The 19,422-nt window shown below is 38.2% G+C and overlaps 1 protein-coding gene across 1 annotated transcript in view; it reads left to right on the plus strand.

The window, feature by feature from the left end:
- Positions 1-1,546: 1,546 nt before the first annotated feature.
- The window catches only part of il1rapl2 (interleukin 1 receptor accessory protein-like 2), a 289,838-nt gene continuing 271,962 nt past the window's right edge, over positions 1,547-19,422 (plus strand). Inside the window, exons 1-2 of the mRNA XM_026357087.1 lie at positions 1,547-1,660; positions 4,024-4,132. Coding sequence (XP_026212872.1) covers positions 4,045-4,132 — 88 coding nt within the window. The 5' untranslated portion in view covers positions 1,547-1,660; positions 4,024-4,044. The remainder of the gene's footprint in view (positions 1,661-4,023; positions 4,133-19,422) is intronic.

Genomic DNA, 19,422 nt, shown 5'->3' on the forward strand with positions numbered 1-19,422 from the left:
ATACTACCGTGCATATACAATAAGGTGCAGGACTTGATGATGATGATGGCTGTGAAGAATCTCAGTACAGTAGGTCAGTTAATGGCCATGTTTCTATATCATGTAGAGGACACTCTAGTAAAAGATAGGGTAGCTATCACTTCTCACGATCCCTAGCTCTCAGAATCTCAGCTTTTATTACAAACCGTCATTGCACACATTACAAGGAGACACGCACGCACAATGCACACACACAAATACACAGCCTCTAACAGTTGCCTTGGGCATATTTGTGTTTCAGACTAAAAGGTTCAGAAAGTGGATCAAAAAACCCCTCATACCCTCTTCTTTCTGTGCAATGCTACAGGGCCTGCATGAGTGTGTCTGTGTAGTAATAGTCCTCCGCTCTTTTGTACTGTCTTTTGTTTAATACATCCTATGCCCTACTTTTTCAATTTAGCATTTCATTACATCTTCCTTTGACAAGATTTTGACAACATAAAAAATAACTGTCACACAATAATTCTTCTGATGTTAAAATATGCGGTTTCTCTAAAAGCTCAATTTAAACGTTTAATTAACAGTCAAATCCTGTGGTTGGTAGTGGGATCGTGGTGTCAGTCAGCTTCCTCTGTGTGTCTGTTCTGTACTTGTTGTAGCGGAGGAAAGTGTACATTTTGTTTCAAGGATTGATAAAGTATGCAATGACAGCTACAAACACCTAGAAATGGTCCTTTGGCTTTTTTACGTCTTCACTTTTCCAAAACATAACAAAATAAAACCCATAAACACTTCCCATGTGTAACTGCCTCACACTGTGTTAACACTGCTGCTTGACAGAGTGCCTACTTTACTGTCTTTACCTGTAGACAACAGGTCAATTTAGCTTTTTCTACTATACTGTAACATAACCTGACATAACCCATTTTCCTCCTCAGAGGACTGCAGACTGACTGCAGCCTGTCAGACCAGGGGGTGGAAAAACAAAACCAAAGAAAGGCTGACTGTGGCTTGTCCCGTGTGCCTCTCTCTGTGTTTGTAGATCTAGACAAACTCCTAACATATTCTTACTTATACTACTACGCTTGTTTGATTTGCAAAAAAAAAAACAAAAAAAAAAAAAAAACCCTACTCACTAAGTTTTTGTTGTTTAATAGTAAGTTATTCTGTATATGGCATTTTAAATGCATCTGTTTGAATGAATCTGAATCCTGCAGTCACTAAGATCTTAAGTTGATACTAAAAATATATGAATGTTGCTTTCATTAAGCAAAGAACAGGTTTAATTCATTACTGCAGCAACACACAAATGAACAGCTCATAGGGAATAGGACTTGACAACATAGCTAAAGTACCAGTCACTTTCCTTTGCTTCCAGTTCAACTGATATAACAATTCATTTTTTTGCGACTAAATATAATACCAGTGTTTTAAAAAGTCTAGTTATTATTTAATCTTTATTAAAAGAAAGAAGTAAAAATGTGAAATGTTCCTTTAGCTGCCTGGAGGGGCGGGTTCGTGTTTATTTTGATTGACAGCCGCGGCTAGTGGAGCCAGTAGCAGACTAATGAAACCTGTGACCTGTGTTAGCTTAACTTCAGTTATTAAACAGGATCGGACAGGAACGTGTCGTTGTTAGGACTGAGGACAACATTTAAACGACACAGTCTGACATTTACAGGTATGTTGACATGCTGGTAAATGTGCTGAAGCTCACTAGCTATTATTTAAATGTTAGCTAACTTAGCTTGCGGAGTGAATTAACTAGTGTGTAGTGTTAGCAGCTCAGTCAAGAAGCTAAAACGTCTGGTAATTATTTAATTTAAGTAACCAGTTGATTAATTGTTAATAAAAATGAGAATATAGTAAATAATTTAAATGAACAGACATGCTAATTTGGGTTGTTCAAAGTCTGCATGTAAGATTAGCACGCTGCTATCTGGTGCTAACTGTCTCCTTGATGGGAATGAATGGACAACCTGTATTACTCAACAACTTGGTTTCTATCCAACTAGCAAAAGGTTCTTGATAGAACATTACAGTAAATGACAAATAAGCACAATGAATCCTAACAGTATTTACTCTTATGTGACAAAAAGAAGTTTATCAAAGCAGACATTGTAACCTGTTAACCACTGGTTGAATTAGCAGTACATATCAGCTGTTCACCTAAAGTCTGATGGTATTTCCCAAACACTCATGAACCTCTCTGGGTGGTTGGAGTCCAACCGTTAGAAGTGTCTATGAGTATTAATAAAAATGGAGATTTAAATTTAGAAAAGCCCCTGTGACCTTATTTAGATCGTCATCTGCGAGTTACCTCTATGACAGCGGTGTATCTTTGTGTGATTTGTCCTGCTGACTTTGACTCAACCAACCTGAATTGTTGGAAATGAACTCAAAATTCACCTGCGATGGCATAACGAACCATTCTGCTGAGACATTCTGTATATATAATTGTTAAAGATGTATTGTACAAGTGTTTGCAATGTAGCTTTTTCTGGAACCACCTAAAAACCATTATGCTTAAAAAAGCGCCTGCCTTTGAATTCTAAATCAAGTGCTGAAATGTTGAAACATACTGTACTTTCAACTACAAGTGGTGACAGGCAGTCTGCCTTGGAAGCCAAGAGGAATGAGTAATTTGTAACTGGTAGTGGCAAAAGCATGCAGCATTCTTCATCTTATTTTTGTTCTTTTGGCTTTGTTCTCCACGTTGATTTGTTCCCAGTTTTAGATCCCCATCCCTCACCATTACCCATCTTGAAAGGCAAATAACTGAGGCTCACACATCTGCACCATCCCAGCTTCTATCATCAGCCATCCCACTGTTCATGTGAATGAAATGTGATTTCAATCAGCTCTCAAACTGGAGTTTGAGTTCCCTTTTATTGTCATATTTATGAAAAATACAATCAAATGACTGCTGGCATGGCTAATCTTCTTCGATCCCTCCCCAGTTTTCTGTTTGTGTGTGCGTGCGTGTGCATACGCTGTAGTTTATACAGAGAAAGCATGCAAAAATCTGATTGTGCTCTATCAATGTGATTTCACATGGCTGGCTCAAAGTCTGTGTGTGTATCCCCAAAGCTTCTGCAGTCTTTATATTCATGGCCTTTGGTCAAATCTAATTTAGTTTGAGTATTTTGATTTTAATCAGCTTAAAAAATAGATGTTTTCAAAACCTCGCCAAACCAGTGCTTCAGATCAATATTAATATATTTTTTTCTGCTATTCTTGTTTCTGTAGTTGCAATAAAGCTTGTATTTTTCACTTTTTATAGCATATTGGCCCACACAACACGATTTGGGGTTACACTAGCTCCTTTGTCCTTTTCATTTGCAGCTTGTTAAGACTGGTAGAACAACACAGAAATTACACCGACTATGTGAAAAAAATATTACACCTAAAAAAAAAAAGCACTAAAATAATATCACCATTTAAGAATTATCTCCATATTTCTTCAGTGTGAAAACAGTAGATTGCAACGTAAAAGTACCATCTGACTCAATGAGTCAATTTCCAACAGGCAGTAACATGCATTAAGATGAAATCAAAACACATATGGTATACACGAATCATCCACAACATCTGGTAAGGTATTAGCTTTTTACAAACCACTTATCCAGAAAAGTCCAGACTTTGACTAAAACGCTAAAATCTTATAATGTATGCGAGCCTTTACATCCAATTGGCTTCTCTGACTCAGAGAATCTGAGATCAGGATCTACTTAAATTAAGTGGTTTTAGTTGTCTAAAATTAACGAAACCTTAACCATAGAGTGGGCAAAGCAGAGGATAATCTTTTTTTGTAACACTCAAAACAAGATTGTTATTTATTTACCTATTGTGTTATTAAGACTTCATAACAGTGAAGCAGTGTAGTGTTAGCAGTAGTACACACAAAAAAAGTTGTGACAATGTTGAGGAAGATGGAAATGTGATTTGTACAGACTTAGTCAGCTGTTTCTATACCTGTGTTGTTGTTTTGTTATTGGTACTGGATGTTGTCTCAAACAAATTTTTGCTTGTCGTTTTCTTAAGGTGCCAGTGGAGAATAGAGAGATGAAGACTTTATCCCTCTTCTTCCTCTTCCTCCTCCTCGCCTCAGGAGCCTGTGATGACGTCAAGTACATCTCCAAGAGGAACTCAGGTAGGATGAGCAGCCTTGCTTTTTTTTTTTTTGTTGTTGTCTCCAGGTGCACTAGAAGCCGTGTCATTTAGCTGAAAATGAACCTCTCTCTTTCTGGAAGTTCCCTGGATTTGTCGGTTTTGTCTTTTGCCGATATTCCCCTTGTTTTTGCTTCTTTGCAAACACTCTTTGCTCTCCTCTGGATAACTCCATGTTTGTCTTTTCTCTTTAAACCTCTTCTCACTCTTATTTTCTCTTCTTTCCTAACAAGTCTCTCCACTGCTGTCCTTTCTCATGAATTGATAACTCTTAAGTCGATGCAGTGGATATCTCCGTCTGCCTTGCTCTAGACGTTTCTGCTGTGAGTGTGTAACGGCACAGCCTGTCTGAATGCTGCGGTGCTCATTTGTGTATCAGCGGCTGGCTGATGACAGAGACACTCATGGTCTTTTATTCTTTATTGATTTGTTGTGTCTCACCGATCACGCTGATGGAGAGAGTTTGATTGGGTTATTGATGTTTGGCATGCAGTGTCAATAATGCTTTATATGACACTTTAAGGAGAGTTAAATGTGTTTCCTATAAATTAAGCTGTAGTAAATTATCTGCTCAGCCTTGTTTACATATAGACACCTTTAGCTGCATTTTGATTCTGTAATTGAATAGTGTCAGTCATAATACAATGAGTGTTTCATCTGCAATTTAAGGTTAATTATAAAAGAAATGTTATTGTTGTGCATGGCTGCAAATTGCTGAAAGTGATAAAAACAGAAAATTACTTACCAATTTTTAGCAAACTCAGATTATCTAGTTATAATAATGCAGTTAGAATTGATTTTCATGTAATGTAATCCTGTCTCAGAATTTTGTTTGTAAGTGAGAGTGTAAGCCCTGTGGTTTAATTGTGGTAGTTTGAGGGCCATAGCAATCCTTTAGAGATTGTTTTTACACGTCTAAGAATGATATTACAGGGCTTCTGTCAGCAGCTTTAAGTACAAGTTTCAGTTGATCTTTAAAGTCCCAAAACGCACATTTCGTAGTGATTTTTCTTACCGATGGGATCCTTCATGAGCACATGGAGTGGAATAAAACAAGCTGTAATAAATAATAAAATGAGATGAGTTATAACAGCAGCATGCACATAAAGTAATAATAAGCTAACACCTTTCAATAAAACAAACCAAATAAATCATAATCAGACTGCAAAGCTAAGCTGACCCTTTACACTGCTCTTGTTTTGTGTGAAAATAATAATATATATAATATATATAACAGGCTTTGAAATAATGTGCTCAGATATGGTTAAGTGGTCAGTACAGTCTAATGTTTCTGAGAGTAGCACCAATCACTTTGTCGAACTCTTTGATAGAAGGATTTGCCAAAGTGCTAAAAGTTATTGTAAAACACATTAACTTAACTTGACGTACCCTATAAGGAGATCAAAGTTCAGCTTCATCTATAAAGAACAGCAGCCCTTGTAGCTGTAAGGGATCCATTTCTTTCTGGGATTAATAAAAGTTTTTTTAATCCAAAGTTAGTTTTTTTTATTTAATGTCAAGCCCAGTTAAGGCTGTATACAGATGTCTATCAAGCCATGTACATAAAGTCTCCATCAGTATTATGTGGATAAACTTCATGCTGCAATGTTACAGAATAAAAACAAGTGATTTACTTTTATTTAGTCAAAACAGACAAAAGGTCAGAAGTAAAGATAATTTGTCCCTTGCTGAGAATACAGTGAATCTCTTCTTGTTGGTAAGTGAAGGAAGGTTTTAGTGTTTCATACACTCTTTGCTCAGTCTCTTCTTCTACTTTCTCTGCTCTCACTTTTTTTTTTCTCTCTTTCTTCATATGTGTGTCTGTTGGTGTGCTGGTTGCGTGGGAGAGCTCGTGGGAGTTTTTGTTTGCTATTTGCTGTATATGTGTGCACACGCTCAGAGGCATACCTACATGTGTGAACGGTCTGCTTCAAGCCATATTGAACAGTGACTGTGTGTATGTCTGTTTAGGTGCTGTATACTATATTCAGGTTTTAAGTGTGCGTGTGGGAACTCTCTGACTGTGCTTCAGTGTATGCTCTTTGGATGGACGCTCTCCTTCTGTGTGTGTGTGTGTGTGGGAGAGGTGTGCACAGAGCAATTATATGATCAGAGCAGAGCCAAGCGGACATTTATGTGGGCGACCGCTACAGTCAGCCAAAGATAGACTGTTAGATCTTTCCTTTCTCTCACTGCTTGTGTGTGTGTGTGTGTGTGTGTGTGTGTGTGCGTGTGCGTGCGCGTGTGCGTGCGTGTGTGCGTGCGCGTGTGCGTGCGTGTGTGTGTGTGTAAGTGGACACCATACGGAACCATAGGAACTACGACTTCCTCATGTCAGTTTCCCTGCTGAGCTTTGATGTGTAGCACGTGCTTCAGTGAAAGGAGACAAATTGTAACGAGACACAGCAGAGAAAGCAAGGTGGTTTTAGGTGGGGAGAGACTTTTATACAGATCAATGCATAAATAACAAATAAGAATGAGCAATAGAAAAAGTACTACAATGTAATGTGAGGCTGTATGTGATGTGAGGTCAGAGGTCAGCTACCCTGAAGATAATCCACAGCAAAGTATGCTAAGGCACAGATGATTTTAATGGACATTTTTTTTCCGCATAGACAAGTTGCAGTGTATTGAGTGCATTGAGTAGAGGTTAGCATCATGACAAATGAATATTAGAACATGTAATAAAACAAGCTAAAACAATTTAAGAAGTGAGGATAAAGCAGAGGGAAACTCACAGTAATTATCTGGAGAATTTGTCTTTCATTTTGTGTTCTCTCACGTCCCCAGTGTGCTGTTTATTGTATGGTACAGACTGAGCGTCTGACTTCTTGCTACATTGTACATTCAATATATCATTTGGCTGAAAAATTTCAGCATTTTTGTTCCAGCCTCCTCAGTCTCATCTTCTCGTAGAGTCCAATCTTTCTTATTTATCTGAAAGGCTATCCTGTGAAAATCTATCACTCTCATACTAAAAGTTCTGTTCAGAACTTTTGTTCTATTTAAAAAAGTTTGAAAGTTCTATATGAGTAGACATTGACATTTCTGACCAAAAGAGTCTGTATTCCAGTGTGGTTCTAGTTGTAATCTCTGCTCTCCCAACTCGCTCATGGGAAATTGTGTTCTTTAAAGGCTGCTACAAAACTAAATATTGAATAAACAGCAATAGTAGATGTTCTTTCGAAGAATTTTTAACATCTTAACAAACCAAGTTACACGACATACAATGTGGTATTTTTTGTTCTTAGCAAGGCAAAGACAATATGGTAGGACGGCTCCACTGGGTCATCTGAGCTTCCTTTCTGTCTGGCTTAAAAATACTGAACACAAAAATGATGGGTTTTCACATTTTCAGCAATTATTTTCTGACATCTTTAACGTTTTTTTGGAAACTTTACACAGACTTTAAATTACACATTTTATGCCTAAACACATAGTTTCAACAAGGGACGTAAGTGCTCTCTCCAGGAGAGAGAGATTCTCTAAGTGTTTAGAAAATACATAAAAACTTACTTCCTTATTCAGCGTTTCGATGATGTACAACACGTCTCTCCAATATCCACACAGTAGGTGTTCAATTGGATTGATCTAGTTAGTGAAAAGACAGTATTCTTTCCGAATTCATCAAAGCTCTCAGTGCCTTGTGTGGGAACATCTGCACTGATAATCATTTACTCAGTTCTTCATTTACTTTGTCGCTTGTCTTAAGTGTTTTTTTTATGTACTTTTCCATTTTCAAAAGCATCTATTTACAAAAGGTATTAGTGCTTTCTGGACACATTATAAAGACATATCACAGTGAAGCTAATGGTGTTGAAGTAACTACATTTACACACAGGCTGAACTGTTTCTTAGATTAGTTCATTTTAGTGAACGTGCTAATGAGCTCGACAGTCGCTACACAGGCGACAATGCTGAAAATAATGCCTGGAAGTCATGCAGACACAGTGCATATACACAAACATCACACACTGATGCAAAGTCACACTCATGTTTTTGCATATACAGTACACTCTCACATTCACATACTGTATACACACAAGGTGCCACACACACATGGCTGCAGAGCCACACCACAACTCAGCATTTACATGCACGCTCTCACCCACATTATAATAGGTTCTTAAGTTACATGCTTTATGAGTAGCATTAATCCCGTCATTGTAAGTCTCCAAGAAATGACCAAGAAATTCAATTTAAAAATCTATCGAATGTCACATCTTTTCTTCATCCTCTTCCCATCATCTCTCCATCCTTCTCCCCTTCTCTCTTTGTTGTCTTAGTAAAAGCCAGATTAACGACTTCATCGCTCTAGACAAAGTACTCACTCTTATCCAGATCTCTGCAAAGCTCATACAGCAAGAGAGGGAGGGCAGCACAAACAAATAAAACCTAAAGCACGATAATGCTGATGTTCATACACTGTTGTCTTACTCGTTATTAAATAATTAGATATACTGATATGTGTTAATGGATTTAAACTGAAAGCGTGTGTGTGAGAGAGAAACATGTCCCTCCTGCTCCACATTGTGATGCTTTATTTCTTTGTCTTTTTTCTTTTTCATTTCTGTACTTGCTTTACTGAAAAAGTCCCTAAAATACTTTCTTCTGCTGGCCTCCACACACTATGCTGATACAGATGGCAAATGCATACCTGCAATCAAAGAGCGATTAGATCTCAGTATGATATAATTGCCAGCATAAAAAGCAAAGCAAACAGTGTACTGTGTATTTGTGTGTGTCTGTGCATGTATGTGTCATGCTTCAGTGTTGTGAAGCACTTTTCCATTGCTTCACAAATCTGCTTCTCCCCTTGACACACACACATACTAACTCCACATTGCAGCTGATTCTGCATTAGAAAGCATTTGAAGCTGAGCAGGTTTTTAACTTCTGATGCAGACAAATTTTCCACAGTAAAACGTTGACGCACTTGGTTTTCACGCTTGGCTGTGATCTACTTTTGCTGCACAATGAACATAGCTTGGGATTATGTTAATGAACATTTGTCTAAGTAATTAAAAAAGCAATAAAATGTCAAAAATAGCACCTTGTTCTGGAGATCCGGTACAAAATATATAACTGAATTTCTTTGGTGTTGCTCGGAGTGCTAGGGGCAGACAGGCAAATGACTTATTCACCATTGTGGTAAATGCAGTCAGTGACAGAGAACAAGAGAAATAGAGCAGGGGTGAGAGATATTCAATATTTATATGCCTTTCTTGTACTACAGCAGGTGAGAGACACTTTTGTTTTGCTTGGGATGGTGAGTGGTGCAGGTGAGTGATGTAACAACAGGTTTTTATGTTCAGTTTGCTGTTTCCAGAGATCTGACGAGGTACATTTAGCAAGCAGCTAAATTATTGACAATGTCTGTGTCAAAAACATTGGATCATTAGTGTTTTTGCAATGAGACCAGTGGAGCAAAGTTTGCAGCTTTTAGTGTTTGCAAACATTCCCACTTTTTCACATGTATTTAGAGTAAATCAAAAGAAATCACACTACATCATGGTCACTCTCAAGGACTAATGACCTGCAAAAATTCACGGTTGTCAGTTGTTTGCACTGTGATCTAGCAGTCTCATATGCTGCAACATAAGGTGGTGTCATTTGTCAAATTGTTGCTAAACTCTAACAAAATAACGTCTTGTCTTCAAGCTTGAGTGGCATCACAATATGGCAAATATTTAAGCATAGTTAGAGATCTGACATGTTCCACTGTTTACCTTTTGACCTAAACATTGCACAGCAATCCCTAAAACTAACCCTAATTACACTTCAGTTACAGCATTAGAGAAGGTGGATTGAAAACTGACACCACTATGAGGTAGTTTGAGACTCACTAGAGCCAGATGGTAAAAAGATAGTTGTTAAGCTGTGCTTCTTCTCCATGTGTAACTGCATTACACTGCGGGTGTAGCCTCTGCAGTGTCTGTCCCCTGTGGCAGCTGAGTCTACACTCAATTTTTTTCTCTAAACAAAACATCTAAGGGATTTCACTACATAACTAACGGTCATTCAGAATATGTAACACAACGTTGATGTGATCATCTGATCTCTGATCAGTGCAGTAATTGAGTAACATGTAAAAGTGAGAGAGCAGGGTGAATGACACTCTCTAAGGGTGTAAAAAAGTTATGCCTATTCTTTTGGGAGTTAACGCCTTAAACACCCTGTAGTGGGACTGACTATGGGTAGACTGACAGTGACGTATAATGACTTCGTTCCATTGTCTGCAGCTGTGTTTGTCTATACCTATAATGGAATTTATCATACAATTCAGACTAATTTACACAAGGGGTTTTGTCACAGAAAGGCATCCACTTGACTTTTCTCCCCTCTGAATTCTGCTGTGTGTGTGTTTGTGTTTTCTGTTGACACACCACACCACTCTATCTCACCTTTTTTGCCCCACTTACACTAAGCACAAGTTTTCTGAGGCTGCAGGCGTGTGCATCAACTTGCTCTGATTGAACGACATGCAGATTTACAGTACATTATAGCAGCATTAGCAAAGGCCAGTTTACAAACCACCATACATAGCTGCTGCTTGATGTTTTCTCTGTCTGCCCTAGTTGTCTACACTGTAAAAAGTAATGGGTCAATAAAGAAATGGCATCATGCCCTATACTGGTGTTGAGAACAGAAGATTAAGCACTGTGCAGTTTAAGACAATGGATTTCAAAACACTCTACAGAGTCTTTCTCTACACTGGGCTATGAGAGCAGTGACATACAGAACAGCACGATAACCAAATGTATTATCTACTCTAAGGATACAGGAATTTGAGTTGCTTTTCTCACTCATTGGGTTTCTGCTCTTCCTCAACAAAGACATCAGTTTTCTCTCGGGAGAAGCTTTTGTGGCTGATTCTCTCCAGACTCTGCTGTCTGTCTCTGTGCCCAGTGTGGCACAACACTGGGCACAGAGACAGGAGAAAAGAGCTGATTTCATTGCTGCGGGCAGATGCCAGCTCCTTTTACAAGCACTGATAATGTATTTCTAAAACCACTGAATAAAACAGTGAAGTTAAAAAAAAAAAAAAAAGGAAAGTATGCTTATTTGCTTTTTTATGAGCAGTAGAAGAAAAATTAATATCACTCAGATGCCTCAAGCTATAGCCAGAAGATTATTAGCTTAGCTTAGCATAAAGGCTAGATGAAAGGGGAAACAGGTAGCCTAATTCTTTCCAGTGGTGAAAATGAAGCCCCGCACCATTAAACTTTGCAAAGTAGCAGTCTGCGTCTTATTTCTTTTATGTGAGCAAAAATGCTATGCACATTTGTTTGGATAGTTATGCACTGTAGCTAAACTAACTAGCTTCTCATTGAAAGCCCTACTGTTCAAATGTTTGTGGACACTACATCACTTAGATATGCTCTTGATTTTGAGAGAAAAGCAGATTAAATAACGTCTCACAGATCAGAAATACAGTGTAGACACCGGTAATGTTGCTTTACCATTATAGCTGGAAACAGCTGTGTTTTGTTATTGTTTTTTTATGGAATATCTACATGTACAGACAAATGACCATCTTCAGCAAACATTAGTACTGTGTTCCAGTGGCATGTTGTTTATCACTTTAAAGTGCTAATTCATCATTTAAAAGGCCAACTCAAAATTAGAACACATGTATAGTATGTTTTCATGGAGAACAAGGACATTTCTATTTGATCCCAAACTTTTGAATGGTAGTGTAATGGGATATTTTGATAATAAGCTGCAATAAAGGGTCTGAAAACTAAATAGTGTACTTAAAAGCTTGACTTACTAAAAGCACAACTGACCAGCTGCACTGAATGATATAAAAAACAGGTTTGTGCTGGGTCTGTAATGTAAGAGAGGCCAGCCATTGGTGCTTAGATCAAATCACAGATCGCTCTACTTCACTCCTAAATCTTCTCTGCCAATACTTGTTAATCTTGCTGTATCTGTCTGGATTTCTCCCGTAGTACTTCTATCCCCAGTCTCTTAATTTTGTCTGTGTCCTTCTTCTGTCCTCTGTATCTCTTTATCTTTTTTTTCTCTATCTAATTGGCTTTGGAAGAGGGCTCTTGGCCTATAGCTACTAGACAATAATGTGAATGAAGATGCCATATTTAATGGAACATTAAATTTCTGAAATTTTAGAGTATGGATACCCAAAGGGACGCATTGGTACCCAGAGGTTGTTAGAGCAGCACTCAATTGCAAACCAAACTATATTGTATAGGGGTTTGGTTCGGACATCAAATAAAATATGCTGGTTTTAGCCTGGCTCGCTTCTGATAAAAATCCATCGATCCATACTTTGGGCTATTTCACTTTAAAATTATGTTTTCAAGACATACAGTAGCAAGAAAAAGTATGTTTAAACCTTTGGAACTTCATGGTTTTCTGCATTACTTTATCATAAAATGTGATCTGAACTTCATCTAAGTCAAGATTATTAACAAATATAATGTGCCTAAAATAGCAACTTTTTTTAGAACAACTATAAAAACCTCATACTGCTCGTGGAATAATGATCTCCAAAAAGCTAATTGGAGTCAGGTATTAGTCTATATGGATAAAAATTATCTGGAGGGTGTGGACTAGGGCTACTTTGACTGACGAAAACCCCTCAAACCTTTTGAGTTTGCTCCGCACAAGACCTGTATACAGTTATATATGAGCTGATCAAATTTAGAGAATTTACCATTTGAGTTTACTGAGTTGTCTCTGTCAAATAGGACAAATCAGACCTGTATATTGAACCCTGAACTTTATAATCCCAATCATTTTGCATGAAGTAAGGTGAACTGAAAATGTCTCACATTTGCTTTCTTCCTTCTTCACTCTACTCATGTTCTTCTCTCCCCACAACTTAACTTTGTCCCACTCACTCCCCTTCTGTCACTCTCCATCCCTATCTTTTTCTCTCTCTCTCATGTGCCCCATGTCTTTATGTCTTTGTTGTGCTCCAAGGTCATATTAAAGATTCATCCACTCTCTGGTTCTGCAGTCAAATATTGATAAAGGCCGACATCTCGTTGACTCTGTACACCTACGGGTTCCATTCTGCATGCACACTCACACACTCACCCACACAGCTTGAATGAATGCCCATACACCCATAGTGCACAAATATCAATATGACAGTTGGACAAGAACAAGCATAAGCAAACATAGGTGTTTAAACACGAACCCATTGCATTTTACACTGTAAAAATCTAAACATGCAAGTCAGTGCAGTAAAAACTTGATTTTCTTGGGAAAAAAACTATTGATTTTTTCCATATTGATGGGGAAAGTATATAACATTGCATGGCATTTTATGCAAATGTACAATCTCCAGTCTTAACAAGTTTGAGATTCCAGGATTTTTGTATTATTATGTGACTTTGTGACTTCAAAAGATGGATAATTTTAAGTAATATATTTTCCAGTATACAGAGAATAATATGTTCCAATTTGCACCAATGTACACAGATGTGCACAAATGATCTGCGGACTTTTCTGTGAAGTAGCTGGAGAGTTGGATAAAGCGAATAAATGAAACGTACTTTATTTGGTATTTTTGTGCTTGATTTAAATTTGAATTGTGCAGGAACATGATCTTATATCTAAAATTACAAAGTCTGTACCTCAGGTTTCCATTGAGAACAAATGTTTCTATGAATTCACAGATATATGTCTACTGGTTAAACTTAACATATGTATTTTCCTAAATTACTGAATTTTAAATATAGTAGAAGTTAGACAGCAACTGGTTAAAGGCAGTTTTACAGTTCACTGAACTTCTTTAATTAAAAAAAAAACTGTCACTAACTAAAATGTATCTGGAGCTCATGTTTTAACTTTATTGTGGTTTGAAACTCTAAAGCTGTGTAAAAAGTATGTATACTCTTAATGCTGCAAGGACCTGTAGTCTTTCTAATGACTGCTTCACTGTATATAGCCCGACTTCTTGATTTTATGTCACTGTACCTTGAGTGCATGAAAAACCATGATAAAGTGTATCTGAGCAAATCCACTTGTCCACTTGCATGTCTGCTGAGGTGTGTGTGTATGTTGTGTCTGCGTGTGTGTGTTTGTGTGCGTGCGCACTTGACAGTAATACATTTGGACAGGGAGCCCAGGGGAAAGAGTCTATATGCAGCCTTCTATAAATTATCCCTTAATACACGCACACGCCCAGAACGTGCAGAAAAATGCAAGCATGCACAAATACAGTTCCATAGTGTCACACCAGCTGATATGGTCTCGCACACACACACACACACACACACACACACGCTCACACACACAAAAATAGTATTATTAGTTTCTGTCATCAATTTTTTCAAAATCTGTTTAATCTATTTCTACAACATTTCTTTGTCTCTTTCGTTCAGATTTCTTCTGCCGTAACACATGCTGTTAAATATTCTAACTTTATACTGAATACTCAAATTCACACACACACACACACAAATACACACACAGTACAAACACACAAACATGCTTCCTGTGTCGGTCCCTACTGTCTCTATTCTGTAATCTTGTAAATATCTTGTAATCTATTTTGCAGTGACAGGCATGAATATTAGAGTGTGATGAATTCTAAAACAAAGCCTAACAGCTGGATACATTATATACGCACATGTGTATTTTGTGTGTCTGCCACACAGACGCACAAAAAACACACATAGGCAATGCGCCTATGTGTGTCTGCACTGGCAGCAGTCATAAATAAACAGATTATATATGCAATGGACAAATAAAAAAAAAAAAAAACTATAACTAAGCCGGAAAATTAATGTCAGAACACCTGCCTTATGCAAAGAACAAGCACATACAGCGTGCAAGAAGAAATATAAACAGCATCTGACCTACAAATATGCACCAACAACAAGCAAAGAAGCTGGTATTTATACACAAGTGGAAATACTGACATATAACAGAGGAAGGATGAAAGAAAAGATGTGTAAAATATAGTCACAAGCTCACTGCCTACATTTCCAGCCTTGTGTGTGAGTTCTGCCTGTGTAGCCTTTTGTATGTCTGCTGGAGTTCATGCTGTTTTGATCTTACATTACAATACTAAGAAGCACAAACATTGTAATCCATATTGATTGCAATTCATTTCAATACAATTCAGTGCATCTGAGATTAGTAATGGGGTTGTTGCAGAGTAGGTTGTTACATACAGTAGTAAGACTGTGTTGTGATGTTGTGAAATTTACATATTAAAACTCACAATGTAGAGGGGATTTATTTTGAGAAATAATGTAACTCAAAACAAGAATAGGGCAATAATGAAGGGGTCAACTCAAAATATTTGTACTTAGAAATTTATGTGAAAGCAACCAGAAATGCATTTATTAAAATTAATACAAAGTTACAAAGATTTGAAAACTGAAGCCAAACTGAAAAAACACATACATCCAATGCCATGATAGGTTTGGGAAATAGGAAAAATCCTGAACATACTTACTATAAAAACCAACAAAACTTGACTTTTGACTTTGACTACTTCATGCTCCAACACCTTTCTTGTCTTATCTTTCAGATGCTGGAAAGGAATCATTGGAACCTAATGAAAGGGAAAAAGTAAATTTTAAAAACATATTTTAAAATTTTTTATTGATCCTCATGGGAAAGTTAGGGTTAACCACTCCTGAGGTGATCCTGGGCCCCATATCTCCAGCTATCAATTTGAGGAGTCTGGCTTGTGTCATAGCATCCCACTGCTTCAGCACCAACCTTTTCCCTGGTAAATGTGCAAACCACACGACAAAACCTGCTAAGTACTGAGAAGATCTCATGGTACTTCAACAGGGCTGCATAAAGCTTGCTCAATCTAGTACCAGTTGGTAACTGGTGTTGAGTGCCATGTATCGTTTTTGTTCCTTATTATGTCTCTATCTGTAGTCTTTTGATTTCCTTTTTCATTAAATATTTTCTCACAGGCCAACAACAAAACAACCAAAACTAATAATCATTTACTGCAGTGAAAATGCAGTCTTTCAACAGTTCATGCCTTGGAGTAGAAAAAGTGCATAAAGACAGCATCATTCAAGCTCAGTTTGCTACACGCTAATTTACTCTGATGCACATTGGTTCAAGCCAGATACCTGGCATCTCTTCTTAGAGTCCATCAACGTCTGGGGTTAGGCTCTGAGCTGAGGAAATCCTCAAGATTGAGTCAAGGTGTTCATCAGTGAGACGACTCCTCAGTAGTGTTTTGTTCATCTATCAACATAGATATGTGCTGCCGAACATAGAGAGCATTTAAGAAGCTTGGGCACAGAGTTGGGGCAGTGTGTTCGGGGAGGAAACATGGAAACTGTGCAGCACCTACAGAGTCATACTTTGACTTGAGCGTGTTACTACACTGGAGTTCAATCGGCTGCATTTGGAGGTTGGTTGGTGCACTTTTCACGTCAACCGCAAACAGATTCCTGAAGAGTTAAATCTGCATTTCGGGGCTTCAAAGTCAGCAAATCGGCTGGTAAAGTCGGCACAGAGTACGCTGATTCTTTTTCAGTGAACTGTGCACTTGGCCTCTTTCATTTGACCATTTTTGGGGAGGGGTGGATTAAGTTTGTCCAATGTGACTAATTGCATGGATGCTAATGATTGTCAACAGAAAAGGAGGGGGTGCTTACCGGTCTCAACTGACGCGCCAACATGCTAACAAAACATTCTGGGATTTGTAGTATTAGCGGTGTATGCGCTGTATACTGGGGAGCAGCTCTAATACATGTTTGATATGATCTGAGTTTGACACCTCTGCTCTAGAGTATGAAGACAGGATGGAATTTTATATCCTTTTTATTCTTTATATATCACTCTACATCTCTATAAAGCGTGATCTTCATAGAGATCACTCTTTAAAAAAAAAAAAAAGAGTGATCTCAATGAAGATCATTCGCAGCCGAGCCTTAAAACACAGTGTTATTACAGTGACTCACCTGAATGGTTACACACTAGTTTAAATTAAAATGATACAAAATGGCCACAAAATATTTGCTTTGCAGCATTATTGGACATCCTCCATAACTAGTTACAGTGGCAAGAAAACCTTTATGAACCTTTTGGAATTTCATGGTTTTCTGCAATAATTTGTCATAAAATGTGCTCTGATCTTCATCTAAGTCACAACCATAGGAAAAACACAGTCTGCTTAAAATAATACTACACAAACATATGTTTTCATGTTTTTATTGAACATAACATGTAAACATTCACAGTGCAGGGTGGAAAAAATATGTGAACCTAATGAATTCTCCAAGAGCTAATTGGAGCCAGGAGTGAGCCAACCTTGAGTCCAATCAGTGTGATGATATTGGATGTGTTGCTGAAAGCTGTCCTGCCCTTTAAAAACACACACCAGTCTTGGGTTTACTGGTTTCAAGAAGCACTGCCTGATGTGAACCATGCCTCACAGAAAAGAGCTCTCAGAAGACCTACGATCAAGAATTGTTGACTTGCATGAAGCTGGAAAGGGTTACAAAAGTATCCCCAAAAGCCTTGATGTTCGTGTGTCCACGGTAAGATAGACTGTCTACAAATGGAGAAAGTTCAGCACTGTTGCCACTCTCCCTAGGCGTGGTCGTCCTGAAAAGATGACTGCAAGAGCACAGCGCAGAATGCTGAATGAGAGGAATCCTAGAGTGTCAGCTAAAGACTTACAAAAATCTCTGGTACATGCTAACATTTTTTTTGACACGTTTACAATAAGGAAAATATCAAACAAGAATGGAGTACATGGGAGGACACCACGGAGGAAGCCATTGCTGTCCGAAAAAAAAAAAAATATATTGCAGCATGTTTGAAGTTTGCAAAAGAGTACCTGGATGTTCCACAGCACTACTGGCAAAATATTCTGTGGACAGATGAAACCAAAATTGAGTTGTTTGGAAAAAACACACAACACTGTGTGGAGAAAAAAGGCACAGCACACCAACATCAAAACCTCATCTCCACTGTAAAACGTGGCAGAGGGAGCATCATGGTTTGGGGCTGCTTTGCTGCCTCAGGGCCTGGACAGATTGTTGTCATTGATGGTAAAATTAATTCCAGAGTTTATCAAGACATTTTGCAGGAAAACGTAAGACCATCTGTCCACCAACTGAAGCTCCGCAGAGGATGGGTGATGCAACAGGACAATGACCCAAAAGCATACAACAGAACCAAATACACCTTCTGGAGTGGCTGAGTCAGAGTCCTGACCTCAACCCGATTGAAATACTGTGGCATGACCTTAAAAGAGCCATTCACACCAGACATCCCAAGAACATTGCTACACTGAAACTGTTTTATGAAGAGGAGTGGTCCAAAATAACTCCAGATCATTGTGCAAGTCTGATCTGCAACTACAGGAAACGTTTGGTTGAGGTTATTGCTGCCAAAGAAGGGTCAACCAGTTATTAAGTCCAAAGGTTCACATACTTTACATGTTACGTAAAACATGACTTGTGACTTAGATGAAGATCAGAGCACATTTTATGACAAATTAATGCAGAAAACCATGAAATTCCAAAAGGTTCACAAAGTTTTTCTTGCCACTGTAAGTGCCTGCAGGTTACTTTTTGTACTGGTACCACATTATACTCTAACATCCCCAGTCCACCTACAGCCATCTAGCCCACCCCAAACTCCACCAGCTAATAATAAGCACCTAGAAACAACACAGAGCACACTGCCTTAACCAGTTATTAATTAGACAGAGAGAGACAAAGAGAAAGTCAAGGGAAAGAAAAAGTGAGGAAACAAAAAGGAAACAGAAGACGAGAGAAAAAAGAAGAGATGAGGGAGTTGGGTGGAGGGGGTATGGAAGAGCAGGAAAGAGAGAGGAAGAAGTGAGAGAGAGAAAGAGAAAATCTAACACATAGTCCTTGCTGTCAGCCAGTGTGTAATTAAGTTCTGCACTCTGTCACCATCGTTCTGCAGAACTGGTAATTTAACTGGGCCTGAGCCAGGAGAGCAGATCAGAGGAGGGGAGAGCTGGGACAGGAGGACAGAAGAAGGGAGGGGAGACGAGAATACAAGGGAAGAAAACGAGGAGAGAAGTTAAGGGAAGTTATTGGGAGAAGATGAAATTGAAATCAAGACAAGAAGAAGGAATGGAGGAGAAAAAAGAAAATGGGAGTGGGTAAGTGGGAAAATAAGCAGATGTAGAAAGAGGACGAAAAACATGAGATGAAACAAAAGGAAGGAAGGGAACAAGAAAAAGGGCCTACAAGAGCAGCAGACATTTGAATAGAAAACCAGATTTTCCATCTGGCATGTATGAAAAGTGTCTAAAAGCCGCCAGATTGCTCT

The sequence above is a fragment of the Anabas testudineus genome, chromosome 10, assembly GCF_900324465.2.
Source record: "Anabas testudineus chromosome 10, fAnaTes1.2, whole genome shotgun sequence".
NCBI lineage: Eukaryota > Metazoa > Chordata > Actinopteri > Anabantiformes > Anabantidae > Anabas > Anabas testudineus.